The sequence below is a fragment of the Tamandua tetradactyla genome, chromosome 13, assembly GCF_023851605.1.
Source record: "Tamandua tetradactyla isolate mTamTet1 chromosome 13, mTamTet1.pri, whole genome shotgun sequence".
NCBI classification, from domain to species: Eukaryota; Metazoa; Chordata; class Mammalia; order Pilosa; family Myrmecophagidae; genus Tamandua; species Tamandua tetradactyla.
Window position 1 is genome coordinate 28,475,877 of NC_135339.1, and position 16,859 is coordinate 28,492,735.

The 16,859-nt window shown below is 36.7% G+C and overlaps 2 protein-coding genes across 11 annotated transcripts in view; one reads left to right on the forward strand and one right to left on the reverse strand.

Moving 5' to 3' along the window:
• Positions 1 to 10,042, reverse strand: part of CCAR1 (cell division cycle and apoptosis regulator 1) — a 56,818-nt gene extending 46,776 nt beyond the window's left edge. Inside the window, exons 1-2 of one of the 3 annotated variants that reach the window (XM_077125093.1) lie at positions 9,900 to 10,042; positions 8,587 to 8,709 (exon numbers count right to left, since the gene is read on the reverse strand). In XM_077125093.1, coding sequence (XP_076981208.1) covers positions 8,587 to 8,659 — 73 coding nt within the window. In that variant the 5' untranslated portion in view covers positions 8,660 to 8,709; positions 9,900 to 10,042. Of the gene's footprint in view, positions 1 to 8,586; positions 8,710 to 9,175; positions 9,699 to 9,772 lie in introns of those variants that run through there. The other 2 variants (XM_077125094.1, XM_077125095.1) reach the window with 2 other exon arrangements.
• The window catches only part of LOC143653810 (uncharacterized), a 132,236-nt gene continuing 124,555 nt past the window's right edge, over positions 9,179 to 16,859 (forward strand). For 3 of the 8 annotated variants that reach the window (XM_077125097.1, XM_077125096.1, XM_077125099.1), the window contains exons 1-2: positions 9,616 to 10,102; positions 11,551 to 11,611. In XM_077125097.1, the coding sequence (XP_076981212.1) occupies positions 9,840 to 10,102; positions 11,551 to 11,611 (324 nt within the window). In that variant the 5' untranslated portion in view covers positions 9,616 to 9,839. The other 5 variants (XR_013161540.1, XM_077125098.1, XR_013161542.1 and 2 more) reach the window with 5 other exon arrangements.

The following is a 16,859-nucleotide window of genomic DNA, read 5'->3' on the forward strand; positions in this document are numbered from 1 at the left end:
TTATAGTTTTTATAAATATCCAATACAGTTCTTTCTTAATCACTTACATGGGAAATTTGAAATCAACAAAACCAGAAGTTGGTTCTATGAGAAAATCAGTAAGATTGATAGACCCTTAGTGAGACTGACAAAAAGAAGAGAGAGGATGTAAATAAAATCAGAAATGGGAGAGGAGACATAAAACCACTGACCCCACAGAAATAAAGGCGGTAATGAGAGGATACTATGAACAACTTGATGCGAATAAACTAGAAAAAAATAAATAAATTTCCACATATCAATATATGCTCAAAAAGCAGTCTTACACATAATTTGGAGGAAAATACAGAGCTTCTCTTAAAGGGGCAAGTCACTACTTTTTAGGTTTTACCACACACCTTAAAATACTCAGGCACCCTCAAACTCTTCAAAAAAATCGAAGCGGAGGAAAAGCTACCTAATTCATTCTATGAAGCCAACATCACCCTCATACCAAAACCAGGCAAAGATATTACAAAAAAAGAAAACTACAAACCAATCTCTCTAATGAATATAGATGCAAAAATCCTCAACAAAATTCTAGCAAATTAATCCAACAACACATTAAAAGAATTATACATCATGACCAAGTAGGAGTCATCCCAGGTATGCAAGGATGGTTCAACATAAGAAAATCAATTAATGTAATACACCATATCGACAAATCAAAGCAGAAAAATCACATGATCATCTCAATTGATGCAGAGAAGGCATTTGACAAGATTCAACATCCTTTCCTGTTGAAAACACTTCAAAAGATAGGAATACAAGGGAACTTCCTTAAAATGATAGAGGGAATATATGAAAAACCCACAGCTAATATCATCCTCAATGGGGAAAAATTGAAAACTTTCCCCCTAAGATCAGGAACAAGACAAGGATGTCCACTATCACCACTATTATTCAACATTGTGTTGGAGTTCTAGCCAGAGCAATTAGACAAGAAAAAGAAATACAAGGCATCAAAATTGGAAAGGAAGAAGTAAAACTATCACTGTTTGCAGACGATATGATACTATACGTCGAAAACCCAGAAAAATCCACAACAAAACTACTAGAGCTAATAAATGAGTACAGCAAAGTAGCAGGTTACAAGATCAACATTCAAAAATATGTAGCATTTCTATACACTAGTAATGAACAAGCTGAGGGGGAAATCAAGAAACGAATCACATTTCCAATTGCAACTAAAAGAATAAAATACTTAGGAATAAATTTAACTAAAGAGACAAAAAACCTATACAAAGAAAACTACAAAAAACTGCTAAAAGAAATCACAGAAGACCTAAATAGATGGAAGGGCATACCGTGTTCATGGATTGGAAGACTAAATATAGTTAAGATGTCAAACCTACCTAAATTGATTTACAGATTCAATGCAATACCAATCAAAATCCCAACAACTTATTTTTCAGAAATAGAAAAACCAATAAGCAAATTTATCTGGAAGGGCAGGGTGCCCCGAATTGCTAAAAGCATCTTGAGGAAAAAAAACGAAGCTGGAGGTCTCGCGCTGCCTGACTTTAAGGCATATTATGAAGCCACAGTGGTCAAAACAGCATGGTATTGGCATAAAGATAGATATATAGACCAATGGAATTGAATAGAGTGCTCAGATATAGACCTCCTCATCTATGGACATTTGATCTTTGATAAGGCAGTCAAGCCAACTCACCTGGGACAGAACAGTCTCTTCAATAAATGGTGCCTAGAGAACTGGATAACCATATGCAAAAGAATGAAAGAAGACCCGTATCTCACACTCTATACAAAAGTTAACTCAAAATGGATCAAAGATCTAAACATTAGGTCTAAGACTATAAAACAGTTAGAGGAAAATGTAGGGAGATATCTTATGAAACTTACAATTGGAGGCAGTTTTATGGACCTTAAACCTAAAGCAAGGGCACTGAAGAAAGAAAGAAAGAAATGGGAGCTCCTCAAAATTAAACACTTTTGTGCATCAAAGAACTTCATCAAGAAAGTAGAAAGACAGCCTACACAATGGGAGACAATATTTGGAAACGACATATCAGATAAAGGTCTAGTATCCAGAATTTATAAAGAGATTGTCCAACTCAACAACAAAAAGACAGCCAACCCAATTACAAAATGGGAAAAAGACTTGAACAGACACCTCTCAGAAGAGGAAATACAAATGGCCAAAAGGCACATGAAGAGATGCTCAATGTCCCTGGCCATTAGAGAAATGCAAATCAAAACCAAATTGGCACTTTTGTCAAAAGTAGATTGTGTGTGATTATACTTCTCAAAAAAAAACCACGAGATATCATCTCACACCCACCAGAATGGCCATTATCAATAAAACAGAAAATGACAAGTGCTGGAGAGGATGCGGAGAAAGAGGCACACTTATCCACTGTTTGTGGGAATGTCAAATGGTGCAACCACTGTGGAAGGCAGTTTGGCAGTTCCTCAAAAAACTGAATATAGAATTACCATACGACCCAGCAATACCATTGCTAGGTATCTACTCAAAGGACTTAAGGGCAAAGACACAAACGGACATTTGCACACCAATGTTTATAGCAGCGTTATTTACAACTGCAAGGAGATGGAAACAGCCAAAATGTCCATCAACAGACGAGTGGCTAAACAAACTGTGGTATATACATACGATGGAATATTATGCAGCTTTAAGACAGAATAAACTTATGAAGCATGTAATAACATGGATGGACCTAGAGAACATTATGCTGAGTGAGTCTAGCCAAAAACTAAAGGACAAATACTGTATGGTCCCACTGATGTGAACCGACATTCGAGAATAAACATGGAATATGTCACTGGTAACAGAGACCAACAGGACTTAGAAACAGGGTAAGATAATGGGTAATTGGAGCTGAAGGGATACAGACTGTGCAACAGGACTAGATACAAAAACTCAAAAATGGACAGCACAATAATACCTAATTGTAAAGTAATCATGTTAAAACACTGAATGAAGCTGCATATGAGCTATAGGGTTTTTTTTTGTTTGTCTGTTTGTTTGTTTGTGTCTTTTTTTTACTATTATTTTTTTAATTTTTTTCTCTATATTAACATTCTAGATCTTTTTCTGTTGTTTTGCTAGTTCTTTTCCTAAATCGATGCAAATGTACTAAGAAATGATGATCATGCATCTATGTGATGATATTAAGAATTACTGATTGCATATGTAGAATGGAATGATTTCTAAATGTTATGTTAATTTCTTTTTTTCTTTAATTAATAAAAAAAATACTCAGGCACTATGTAAAATCAAATTTAGTATTGGTCCCTTCTCTCCATTTTTACTGACTTTTTAAAAATCATTAGTTCTCCATTTTGTCAATTCTTTATAATTTGTGGATTTACTAAAATACTTATGAATTCAGGTTTTAAATCAAGTGAACAAAAAAGTCTTCTCAATGTCTTCTATCCAGTATCTTCCTTAAGAAGAGGTTTTTAAAGATTAGATTTTACACAGGTACAAAACCTTTGATGCTCCCTATACACAAATAACTTTATTATGATCTGAAAACTCACAGGTCAACCCACTGTTGTGGTTTGAAAGATTCCATTCTAAGCATGCTAATGCACCCAACGATGGAAATACTCACTACCCTTTACTTCAGAAATTAAAGCACAAAAATTTTAAATACAGCATATTCTAAGTGTTGTAACTGTCTATAACTCACTGTCCAATAAAATAGCTACTAGTCACATATGGTTATTTCAATTCAAATTAGCAAAAATTAAATAAAGTTCATAAATTCAGTTTCTCAATCACACCAACCACATTACAAGGCCTCAACAGCCACATGTGGCTAATGGCTACTATAGTGGAAACTACATATAAACTCATTATTGAAGTTCTACTTTTTAGACAGTGTTATTGTATAAAATGTAAAGCCTTAACTAAAACAGCATTATGTGGTATTCTTATGTCTCTATAAAGATAAAATCTTAACAGGCAATAGCTCTTTCATTTTCTTCAAGTCCCCTAGAAATAAAAACGTGCTTCAGGACATAATATCTTCTAGCTACAATTTAAACACTTGGTCAATTCTCCCAGGCATTTGAAGACACCATTCATAGCTCACAGGATTTCTAACATTCTTAACTGCCTCTAATATTTACCCAGTTTCCCAGCCTATTTCTTTCAAGAAGTCTTGTATTACCCAAATGTGACTTCCAATATATTTATCAGCTATAACAGAGTAAAATTATTTCTCAAATCTTAAAACACATAGTTCAAGAGAAGGTACAACTGCCTAAACATTAATTCACACTCAACTCAGGAAAGGCGGTGGCACACTAATTTGTTTGTAGTTTTGTACATTAATAATCACTGGTCAAAAGTAAATCACTGGTATAAAGTAAACAAGATAGTCCACCATATCAACTCTTACTAGATGAGAGTAAGGTACTCTATCAAAGGATGAGGAAAAAATATGTATTACCTTTAAGAGATAACTAATGAAAATGAAGTAAAAATAATAGATAAAGCAATTATTTGTTTGAAAAGAATGATGAATCTTGAAATTTAACAATCTGTGTTGCTGAGTCAAGGGATGGGAGTTTAAAAAGTTGACAGCTGTATCAGAACGAGGTGGCAGAAAAAAATGGAATCACATTTAAAATATCTATTAGCACTAGCTTCAATCACCTGTGGTTAAAGAAGCACATAGCACTTAAGTTTTAATTCCTAATTTATCTAAGGCCACAATACAGTCACCTTAAAAATGATCAAAAGCATTGAGTGAAAATAGGTTATGAATCTACTAAATGTGTTGTTTTAATATTTTTGCAATTATATACATATACACATGTAAATATCCTAATTTTAGTCAAAATAACAATTGGTTATATATTTTACAAATACATGAAGAATACAGTAAAATCTCGAAACTCTATCACATCAATGTTTTCAAATTTAGTGTTCTAATAACTTTTGGTTTATATGTATGACTATCAAAAGTACAAAATACTTTCACATTTTGAAACTATGAAAATATCTGATAGAAGATATATTCAGTGAGCATGAAATTTGGAAATAAAGGAGTAAAAAATGAAGGTACCCGTAAGTTAACATTGACCTAAGGGTATTTCAAGATTCAATCAGTGTGATTCACTGTTTCTTTACAAAGGGAAAACTATTAAATTTTCAAACCTAACAGCTCTAGTCCCTACCACGACCCTACCAAGACTGTGAGAAAAAAAAGTATCAAGATACTTGATAAATATTAAGAAAAAACAAGTATTTCAATGTGTGGGGGAAATGGGGCTGGAAAGAGACCTTTAATACCATTCTAAGGAGTTTAAACTATATTCTAAAACTCCTTAAAGATATTTTTGCAGCTGATTAAGAGAACAAAGTAATGGAAAATACAACAGACCACAATTCTGAAGTCCTAACATTGACTCTACTGTACCTGCTGTAAGACCTTAAATTTCTTCACCTGTCTGGGCATCAATTTCCTCATCTGTTAAGAAAGGGGAGAATCTAGCTCAGCTGTGAAAAATTCTGTGATTTCAACAGAACTATGGTTTAGGAAGATCACACCTGACAGATGCACTGGAGTGGGGGTGGTGGCAGAATAAGAGATAGCTTATCTAGTATATAAAAGAGGAAAGCAAATAAAGTTAGTAGTTAGAAGTAAGTAAATAATAATAAAGATAAAGCATCACTACACTGGGAAAAGACTTTACTGATTGAAGTGAAGGCTCTACATTGGTAAGCACTATAGATTAGGATATAAAGGTTTAAGGAAGGTACAGAAGGATCTGCAAGTTAGGTAATGGACTTTGGCATGGAAGCTGTAAGCAAAAGAAAACTGCTGTAGATGCAGTTACCCAAATATGAAGTATATATAGTCTAAATGTAAAATTGAGAAGAGGTAAATCCAAGACATTTTCAAAAGTGTAAAGAAGTCAAGGTTTTGAATCTGATTGCATATGGGGTTAAAGGAAAAGAAAATTAATGATGACACCTAGGAATTACTGACTTGCCTTACTTGAATAAGCTCAGTACTAAAATTACTCAGAAACAACTCAAATACAGATCTTTAATTTTACAACAGACTCAGTAATAAATTGCTAGAAATGCATGCTTTTACAGAATTTTCTAATGCTATTTTCAATGTGCCACCTGGGACAACACACTGAAATTTAAAATCACTCTAGGCTGAGAATTCTTCATAAAATTAGTACAAATGCAAAAAACCCTTGTTAGTAAACCAACAGCAAAGTCAATAAACTGAAACAAAACCATGCCAAGTTATATACATACAGGAAATGAGAGGGATAACTTTTATATTGCTCTCAGGAGAAACTGAGTCAGAAACATAGGCACAAAGATCAAAATATTTCATTTAAGTTGAACTGTTCAAATAACCTTTTTCTGCAGCATGATCATCTGATCTGATTGTGGCCTCTGATATTAATGTATTTGCAAATTTCAATGGTTGAATTTAATATATATACATATACAATAAAACTGACACCTACACTATTATTTAATGAAGTCCTTTTGAAATTTGTTTTCTCGAATTATAATTGAAGCTGTCAGGAAAAACTTAAGGAGTTATAGTTAGGCAAAAATGTTCTCTATTGAATCTGAAGGTGTAAATAAGACGTACTTTCTTTGGTCAGGATTGAAAAAATTGAACTCTGAAGGAAATTTGCTTGACTGAGCATCAACTCTAATAAGACAAGGCAATGATTAATTACAAAGGCCTTAAAAAGAATCCAAGGAAATATCAAGTGTTCAACCAAAAATGGAGCACCTAGAAATTAAATATTTTCATCAAAACAATGTCACTGGAGTGTTCCATTTAAAACCTACTCCGGGATTTTTACGGAAAAGCTAAGCCTAATACTCACAAAACACGTGCCGACTTTCTGAAGTCATGATGCATCAGCAAAATTTTAGACTGTGAAAAATTCTGATTAATGATAGGTCCAAGAAAGCCCATAACTACTCTCATACAGCACAAACCAAGCTCTGTTTATACAAATTCCATTACTTATGTTTGAATCTCTATTGCCAAATATGGAAAGAAAAGACCCATATTAACTATTTACTCTGCCTTTGATAAGTTTCAAAAAGCTTTGATGCTTCCCTTTCTTGGTCTTAAAACAAAACAAAGGAATATATAGTGCATCCAAATAACAACCATACAAATGTCAAAAATCATGGACAAAAGAATGCCACCATAATAGCTATTTTATTGGTACAATACAAACATTTTGAATCTAAAACAATTTATGAAGAAATAATCAGATAAAACATATTTATAAAAGTGCCAGTAAACAGCAGTTGCTTCTGGACACACAGTAGATGCTAATAATTCCTGCTGCATCAAAACTAAGTCAGGGCTAGTTTTCCCATTATTTAACAGAAAATAAATACTTGGATCTGAATTAAATATAGTCTATAACTGTTATTTCACATTGTTTTCATTTTTCCGCAGAGGTGACTGTTGACCATTTAATCCTCCAAATAATAAGTAATTAAAATAAAAATTCCTAAAGTACCCATTTCTTTAATAGGAATGAGAACGGTCACCTAAATAACTAGATAATCATTTCAATCAAATTTTAGAATGACCAAATTAGAAGATAGCAGTCTCTCTGCAACTGACCTCAAATTACATAATAGATATTTTAAGTAAGTAAAACGCAGCAAATAACGAGTATTAAATATACCATAAATAAAAATATATTTAAAGTAACAAAACAAGGTACAACTTTCCTGGGTACTCAAAGAAACTCAAAATCTCATTTCTTTTTTTTTTGCATGGGCAGGCACTGGGAATCGAACCCAGGTCTCCCACATGGCAGGTGAGAACTCTGCCTGCTGAGCTACTGTGGCCTGCCCAAAATCTCATTTCTTTAGGATCCTTGGGAAACTGACATGAAATCGTGGACCCTACAGGTTTATTATATTTAAGCAAAAAAGGAATGCTGCAAGAAGAATTATTAAAGATTTCAAGATTCAACCAGTAAGTTAACAAAAATATTGGTACAAAATTCTTCCTAAGAGTAATGGGAAGAAATTTATTAAAATAATCAGGTCTATCTTGGACAATGATATTTTTGGTTAATTTTATTTTGAAAATATAAATGTTCATTTTGTTACTTTCATATCCATTTCTTTCTCTGTCACAGAATAATTAATTTCTTTAGAATTGGTTTTTCTACTTTAAATTCACACAACTGAAAACCAGTCACGTCTAATTTTAGTAAAAATATGGCTTTTAAAAACACTTACTTTTGAACATTAACACGTGAATACTGACACCTTAACATGCCAAATAAGGTATACTTAAATGAATACTTGTCTGCCAACCTCTATTAAAATTTATCAATTTAAGCTATTTGAAAACTACAACTCGGCCAAACTGCAGTATAAAACAAATTTCTTCCTAGTTGACCCAGGCATTTAAAAATTTTACAGATACACTTAAACAAAAGGCACATAATTTACAAAATTTTACAATATTATGCATAGGTTAATTCTCATAGTTATAACATGCTTTCCCCCACCCCCACATTTACAGTACATGTATTCAGGAGCCTGACCTGGCTGCGAGACCGCAGTGGCTGTAAACTGAGTAGCCCATGGCGGATTCTTCTGTCCTCCAAACTGAGCCATGATGAAACGGGCAAAAAAACCTTCGTTCGTTTTTCTTCTATAGTAGCGATCTATAAGAAAGGATCCACATTTTAAAGTTCAACCAAACTGCAAATATCACAAAAAGCATGCTTTAAAGAAGTGTTTAACAAGGACATCTTCGTAGAATTCAGTGGAAATAACTAGAAGTAGAGAAAGAGCAAATGAACAGCTTAAGCAGCAGCATTCTATATCAAGTAGTTCACCAAAAGTACGTAATTATTAAAGATGAGACTGGGGTAGACTTGAAAGACATTTCGATTTGCGACTGTGAACTGTCACATTTAAAGGGAAGACCGTTTACTCTATTTACCCGATTCTTAACAATAAGAAGTTCATAACTTTATCATAGAAGGAGAGATGTAGCCTGCGTGTTTGTTTTGGCAGTGGTTTGGGGGATTAAGGCCAGAATGGTGGGGAAGCCAATAACGGAAGCAGGCTCCACAAGACTCTGAATAAAAGTATTTGAGATTATCATTTAAATAATTAACATCTCACTGTCTCCAGTAAAGGAACATGGGAACCGGGGTCTTCTCGTCCTTCCTTCCTTTCTCTCTTTCTCTCTCGAGGCAGAAAGGCAGTTGAGATAACGGATTTCCCTTAAACAAATATAGTGAAGACCCCTCCCCCCAAAATCCAGTCAAAAAAGGCGAAGATCTCCGCTGGCACCCTCCTCCACTGCCCGCAAACCGGACAGGCCCGAACGCTGTCATCCATCTTCCTCCGGCCCGAGTTCCTCGCGGGCCACAGGCCACGGAAGGAGGAATTTTCCGCCCCACGCGTCGAAGCGAAGCCACCAAGAAGGAAACATCGAGCGTCCTGGCCCGCTTAACCCCCGAGCTGAACAGACCCCCTGGCCCGCTTAACAACCCACGCTGCTGAGAGCCGCCCGGAGGCAGAGTGACTCTCAGAGACTCAGGGGCGAGGTACGGCGCATCTGGCCCTCCTGGCGGGACAGAGGCTGAGGGCGCTAAGTAGCCAGAGGGCCCGGGGAAAAGAGCGAGGCGGTGGGGGAGGGGCCGGCCGCGCGGGGCCTGCTCCGACCCGCACAAAAGGGGCCGCGTCTCTCCCGCCCCAGTCCCTTGAGAACCCCACCGTCGCTGCCTTGTGGCCGCCGTGACTCCAAAACGATGGTCCTTAACCCTGCCACGTATCCGTTAGGATGCTTTACAACCCCAACTCGGGCCGCCCGGGACTCCAACCGCGCCAACCAGAGCTTCACCTGAGTCGAGTCCCGACTAGCACCGAAGCCATTTCAAACCCGTCAGCCTTCAGCGCATGCGCCAACTTCTCTTTCTTCCTCCACGCCTCTCCCCTCCTCCCGACCTCGGACAGGAAAGGCGCTTACGGGTTTACGTTCTACGTGCGCGCCCCGCAACCACCTTCAATACGCTCCCTCATTCACTACGCGGCTAGAACGAGAGCGTGCGTAGAAAGGGTTGCCTAGGCTTCGCAAGGAAAGAGTGGGGCTTGTTGAAAGGCATGCTCTGAGGAAAAGGCTCTCATGATGGTAGAGAGGAACAATATGGCGGGTCACGTGTTGGGATGAGTGCAGTGGCCATTTTTTTTTTTTCAGTTCAGTTACTTGGAAGAATGGTTTTATCCTGTTGTCACAGAGAAATGATGATTTGAGGGGTGATTTTGATAACTTAATCATTATGTAGATATTCCTTTTTGCTTTCTGCTATATTGGAGCCAACAGAGGGAAATACCTGAAATCTCTACATTTTAAATCTCTAAATTGTAAGCCTTAATCTCTGATAAGGACTGTGTAGCCCTTATCTTCTACCCCTGTGATTGTAAAAACCTTGTGACTAACCTTCCTTTGTACCCAGTTATCCAGTTTTTCAACTTGAGTCTTATAATCATTAAAGACAGCTCCTAATGTTTATTAATAAAGGGTGTTAGATCAGCTCAGAACTAACCCACCCCAAGTCTAAAGTTATCTTGATGACCAGGATGGATCAAACCAAAATGGGCCTACCTGATAAGGGCAGTAGCTTAGACTTTAACCTACAAGTCACCTGTACTTGATACCACCATTTTCTTAACAGGTTCTGTGACTAAGCATGTGATCAATCTATACATACTCAATAATTAGATCACCACTGGGGCTACTGTGCTCATTATCCTAGACACTGCCCATCTTTTCTCTTATAAAGCTATCAGAATTACTGTAGTTCAGAGACAGATCTTGGGCTGCTAGGCTATCTGCTTTCCTGCTACACATCTAGTAATAAACTCTTTCTCTCCTTGAGACCCAGGTGGCTCAGGAATTGTTTTTGAGTACCTCTGGCAAAAGAATCCATGTCATTTGTCCAGTAACACTGTGACATTTTACTTTTCTAAAAAATTTGAGGGGAATTTCACGTAATATTCGATTACCATTTTAACCAATTACCATTTTAACTATTTTAAAGCATGCAATTCAGTGGCTTTTAGTACATTTATAAAGTTGTGCAACTTGCTAATTCCCGAACATTTTCTTTACTCCAAAAAGAAGCTCCTTACCTATTTTCCAAATCCTACCCCCCAACCCACGCAGCAACCTCAGTGGCCCTGGCAACAACAAACTACTTTGTCTCTGGATTTGCCTGTTCTGGATATTTCTGGAATTATACAATCTGGCCTTTGTGCCTGGCTTCTTTGACTTAGCATAATGTTTTCAAGATTGATTCAAAGTACTTCATTCTTCTTATTGTTTTTTAATCTTATTGACAAATGTCCCCAGGTAGTCACTTCAGTCCTGGGAAAGTTCTGAGCTAGGTGAAACAAAGGCAGATCCTTTGAGCCAGTCCCTTAGAGAGACACCAGACAGGTCAAAACAAACAATCACCATTTTTTGAGAATAAAGTCCATTCTATTTCCTCCAGTTCTAGGAATCTATACCAGGAATGCAGACTGTTGAGCTGGGGAGCTTGGGACAGGGCCAAGGTAAGTTAATATGCCCCAAAGTTCTCTTACTGAAATTCTGTTGTGTTTGTTTTCTATTTCCTGATTAAGTATTTGCCCTGATTACTGTCAAGTTTTAATTTAAGTTTTGATATAGTTAATTCTAAGTTTTTGTCAGTTTATTTGCTGCTTTTGTGGTGAGACAGACTTTTGAAGCTTCACTGATGTACTCCATTTGATTTTGAAAGTCCAATATGTTGGCAAGGGCAGAGATCTAATGTAGCAATTACTGTTAAAGAGGGAATGTCATAACGTACCTTCTTTATTTGCTATACACGAAAATAATATACTGGAAAAATTCTTCTGCCAGTAGACCTAATAACCTACAGTAAAAAGACACAAAGAGATTATTAAATCTACTTAATCAGCTCTGTCTTAGATGTATGTCTTTGACAATACATATTTCTGTACTCTGCCATGTGTCAAAAAGGATTTAAGGCAATTCAAAAAGATGCATAAAAAATATAAAGAAAGGGTGGTGCAATGGTGGCTCAGTGGCAGAATTCTTGGCTGCCATGCCAGAGACCCGGGTTCGATACTCAGAACCTGTCCATGCCAAACAAACTAACAATATATATATAATATATATATATATATATATTTTGTATATATAAAAAGTAGACAGAAAATGGAGGCTATATGTAGTGCTGAGTTAGCTTTAATATTTATATTACAATGGTGTATTCACTTGCTAATGGTGGGCTACAAATTTGGATCTAAAAGTCTTTAGACCTTTACTTATTGTCTCTTCTATAAAAATAATTTCATTTCCTCATTTTTCATGGAACTTGAATATCTATTTTGTGAAACACTGTTTTAAGCACTGACTATATCACTGTGAATAAAACAAAGTCCCTAGCTAGATGACTTTATAGTCTAAGTCTTGAAATAAGATAATAGACTAATAAATGCATAATATGCTAAGTGGTGTGAAATGTTTTACTACGTGCCATGAAGTAAAATGGAGAAAAAGGAAGCAGAGTAAAGGAGATAGGCTAAGGAAGCTTCCATTTGACTTTTGAGCAGATAGCTAAAGGAGTGAGAGAAGAGCCACACAGAATTTCCAGGCCTGTGGAATAGCAAGAATGTAAATACTGAGGTAGAAGAGTAGTTGGCTCCTGTTTACCCTTTGGCCTGTTGACCAAAAAATAGAATCCAAATTACTGATAGAGTCTAAGGCTCAACCTTTGTTGTAACAGTTAATCTCTCTATTCCTTGCATGATTCCTCCAGACATAAACCAGGTAACAATTACGCTAGTAATTGCAACACAGATTTAGGTCTTCCTTTTTTTTTTTGGTATTGAAATACTGATTTTTCTTGGGGGCATGTGTGACACCATTAATTTGGTATTTTTATAAATTTGAAATTTATATTATATATAAATTATTAAATTTTTAGAAAAAATAAAGTGATACGCAGTCTACAATTCTAGGTAGGACTTACTATAAGTAATCAATGTGGCATTGCAAATTCAACTGCAAGAATTTGCAGAATTCTTACTCTCGAGTAGCTTATCCAATAGAATTTTCTGAAATGATGGAAATGTTTAATATCTTGCACTATCCAGTACAGGATACAGGAGCAACTAGCTATGTGTGACTGCTAAGCACTTGAAATGTGCTTAGTGCAACTGAGGAACTAAATTTTTTACTTTCTTTAATTTCAACTAATTTTAAGATTAATTTAAATAACCACATGTGCTTACTGGTTATCATATTGAGCAGTGCAGTAATAGAATATAGACTTTCCAAAGAAATTAGAATATAAACATGATAATACTTAAATTAGTACATTTAAGAATGCATAGGAGAGGGGCCAAGATGGCGGCTTAAGAATGTGCGCGTTTTAGTTTGTACTCTAGAACAACTACTAAATAACCAGAAACAGTACAGAACAGCTCCCGGAGCCACGTCAGTGACCGGACACACAGCATACCCCAGTCTGGACCAGCTGGACTGGCTGCAAGCCTCCCCAAAACCGTGAGTTCCCCAAGCCGTGGTGGCTGGTGCCCGGCGCCCCTCCCCCACAGGCGGCTTCCCAGAGGGAAAGGAAAGAGATTCTAAACCTGGTCAAGACAGAGTTCGCTCATTGGGCTCACGGAAAAAGAGGAAAGGGGAGGAAACAGAGGCTTTAGTGACTATGTTTCTACGGAGACTTGGCAGCCTCTGGATTCAGCAACAGGACTTCTCAGGCTGCAACTGCCCCAGGCATAGGCAGAAACCGGCTGCTTTCAGGGCTGTCTCCCACCTGTGCCTTTCCCAGGGGAGGGGTGAAGCCCAACTCAGGTAGAATCGCTCTCTCAAGGAATTCAGACCCCAGGGCTTGGCAGTTTGAAGCCATTAAAACCAGCCTACAACCTCTCCTCCGTCTCCACCACGTCCCTGGAAGGGAGAGTCTTCCAAAGTTAAAAGTGCCGCAACATCTTTTGTTGGTGCAACCGGCAGGCCGACACGCCACATACTGGGCAGGATAAGAAAAACAGAGCCCAGAGACTTCACAGGAAAGTCTTTTAACCTGCTGGGTCTCACCCTCAGGGAAAACTGATACAGGTGACTCCTTCCCCCTGATAGGAGGCCAGTTTAGTCCGGGAAAACCTGGCTGGAGTCTATAATACCTACGTAGACCCTCCTAAGTGTGGGGAGGGAAAAGGCACCATACAAGCAGGGAAAGAAACAAGAAAACAAGAACTGAAAAATTATCCTCTGTTAAACAAAACCTAAGCCAGAGGTCTGGAAAAAGCTGAACTGAAAGTCAAAGAACAGATGGACAGCAAATTCATCTAGCAAGAAAACCCTATGTAAGAGAAGTGAAAGCAATCTCCAGAATAAACTAATTAAGGTAATTAAATGTCTAGATGCCAGCAAAAAATAACAAATCACACCAGGAAAATTGAAGATATGGCCCAGTCAAAGTAACAAACCAATAGCTCAAATGAGATACAAGAACTGAAACAACTAATTCAGAATGTACGAACAGACATGGAAAACCTCATCAAAAAACAAATCAATGAATTGAGGGAGGTATTGAGGAAGGCAAGGAATGAACAAAAAGAAGAAATGGAAAGTCTGAAAAAATAAATCACAGAACTTATGGGGATGAAAGGTACAGTAGAAGAGATGAAAAAAAATGGAAACCTACAATGGTAGATTTCAAGAGACAGAGGTTAGGATTAGTGAACTGAAGGACAAAACATCTGAAATCCGACAAGATGCAGAAACTATAGCGAAAAAAATGGAAAAATATGAGCAGGGACTCAGGGAACTGAATGATAATATGAAGTGCACAAATATACGTGTTATGGGTGTCCCAGAAGGAGAAGAGAAGGGAAAAGGAGGAGAAAAACTAATGGAAGAAATTATCACTGAAAATTTCCCAACTCTTATGAAAGACCTAAAATTACAGGTCCAAGAAGTGCAGTGTACCCCAAAGAGAATAGATCCAAATAGACGTTCACCAAGACACTTACTAGTCAGAATGTCAGAGGTCAAAGAGAAAGAGAGGATCTTGAAAGCAGCAAGAGAAAAGCAATCCATCACATACAAGGGAAACCCAATAAGACTATGGGTAGTTTTCTCAGCAGAAACCATGGAGGTGAGAAGACAGTGGGATGATATATTTGAATTACTAAAAGAGAAAAACTGCCAACCAAGAATTCTATATCCAGCAAAATTGTCCTTCAAAAATGAGGGAGAAATTAAAACATTTTCAGACAAAAAATCACTGAGAGAATTTGTGACAAAGAGACCAGCTCTGCAAGAAATACTAAAGGGAGCACTAGAGACAGATACGAAAAGACAGAAGAGAGAGGTGTGGAGAAGAGTGTAGAAAGAAGGAAAATTAGATATGACATATAAAATACAAAAGGCAAAATGGTAGAGGAAAGTACTACCCAAACAGTAATAACACTAAATGTTAATGGATTGAACTCCCCAATCAAAAGACATAGACTGGCAGAATGGATTAAAAAACAGGATCCTTCTATATGCTGTCTACAGGAAACACATCTTAGACCCAAAGATAAGCATAAGTTGAAAGTAAAAGGTTGGGAAAAAATATTTCATGCATATAACAACCAGAAAAGAGCAGAAGTAGCTATACTAATATCCAACAAATTAGACTTCAAATGTAAAACAGTTAAAAGAGACAAAGAAGGATACTATGTACTAATAAAAGGAACAATTCAACATAAAGACATAACAATCATAAGTATTTATGCACTGAACCAGAATGCCCCAAAATACATGAGGCAAACACTGCAAACACTGAAAAGGGAAATAGACACATCTACCATAATAGTTGGAGACTTCAATTCCCCACTCTCATCAATGGACAGAACATCTAGACAGAGATCAATAAAGAAACAGAGAATCTGAATATTACAATAAATGAGCTAGACTTAACAGACATTTATAGGACATTACACCCCACAACAGCAGGATACACCTTTTTCTCAAGTGCTCATGGATCATTCTCAAAGATAGACCATATACTGGGTCACAAAGCAAGACTCAACAAATTTAAAAAGATTGAAATCATACAAAACACTTTCTCAGATCATAAGGGAATGAAGTTGGAAATCAATAATAGGCAAAGCACCAGAAAGTTCACAAATATGTGGAGGCTCAACAACACACTCTTAAACAACCAGTGGGTCAAGGAAGAAATTACAAGAGAAATCAGTAAATATCTTGAGGCAAATGAAAATGAAAACACAACATATCAAAACTTATGGGATGCAGCAAAGGCAGTGCTAAGAGGGAAATTTATTGCCCTAAATGCCTATATCAAAAAAGAAGAAAGGGCAAAAATACAGGAATTAACTGTCCACTTGGAAGAACTGGAGAAAGAACAGCAAACTAACCCCAAAGCAAGCAAAAGGAAAGAAATAACAAAGATTAGAGCAGAAATAAATGAAATTGAGAACATGAAAACAATTGAGAAAATCAATAAAACCAGAAGTTGGTTCTATGAGAAAATCAGTAAGATTGATGGGCCCTTAGCAAGACTGACAAAAAGAAGAAGAGAGAGGATGCAAATAAATAAGATCAGAAATGGAAGAGGAGACATAACCACTGACCCCACAGAAATAAAGGAGGTAATAACAGGATACTATGAATAACTTTATGCCAATAAATACAACAATGTAGATGAAATGGACAACTCCCTAGAAAGGCATGAAAACCAACTTTGACTCAAGATGAAATAGATGACCTCAACAAACCAATCAC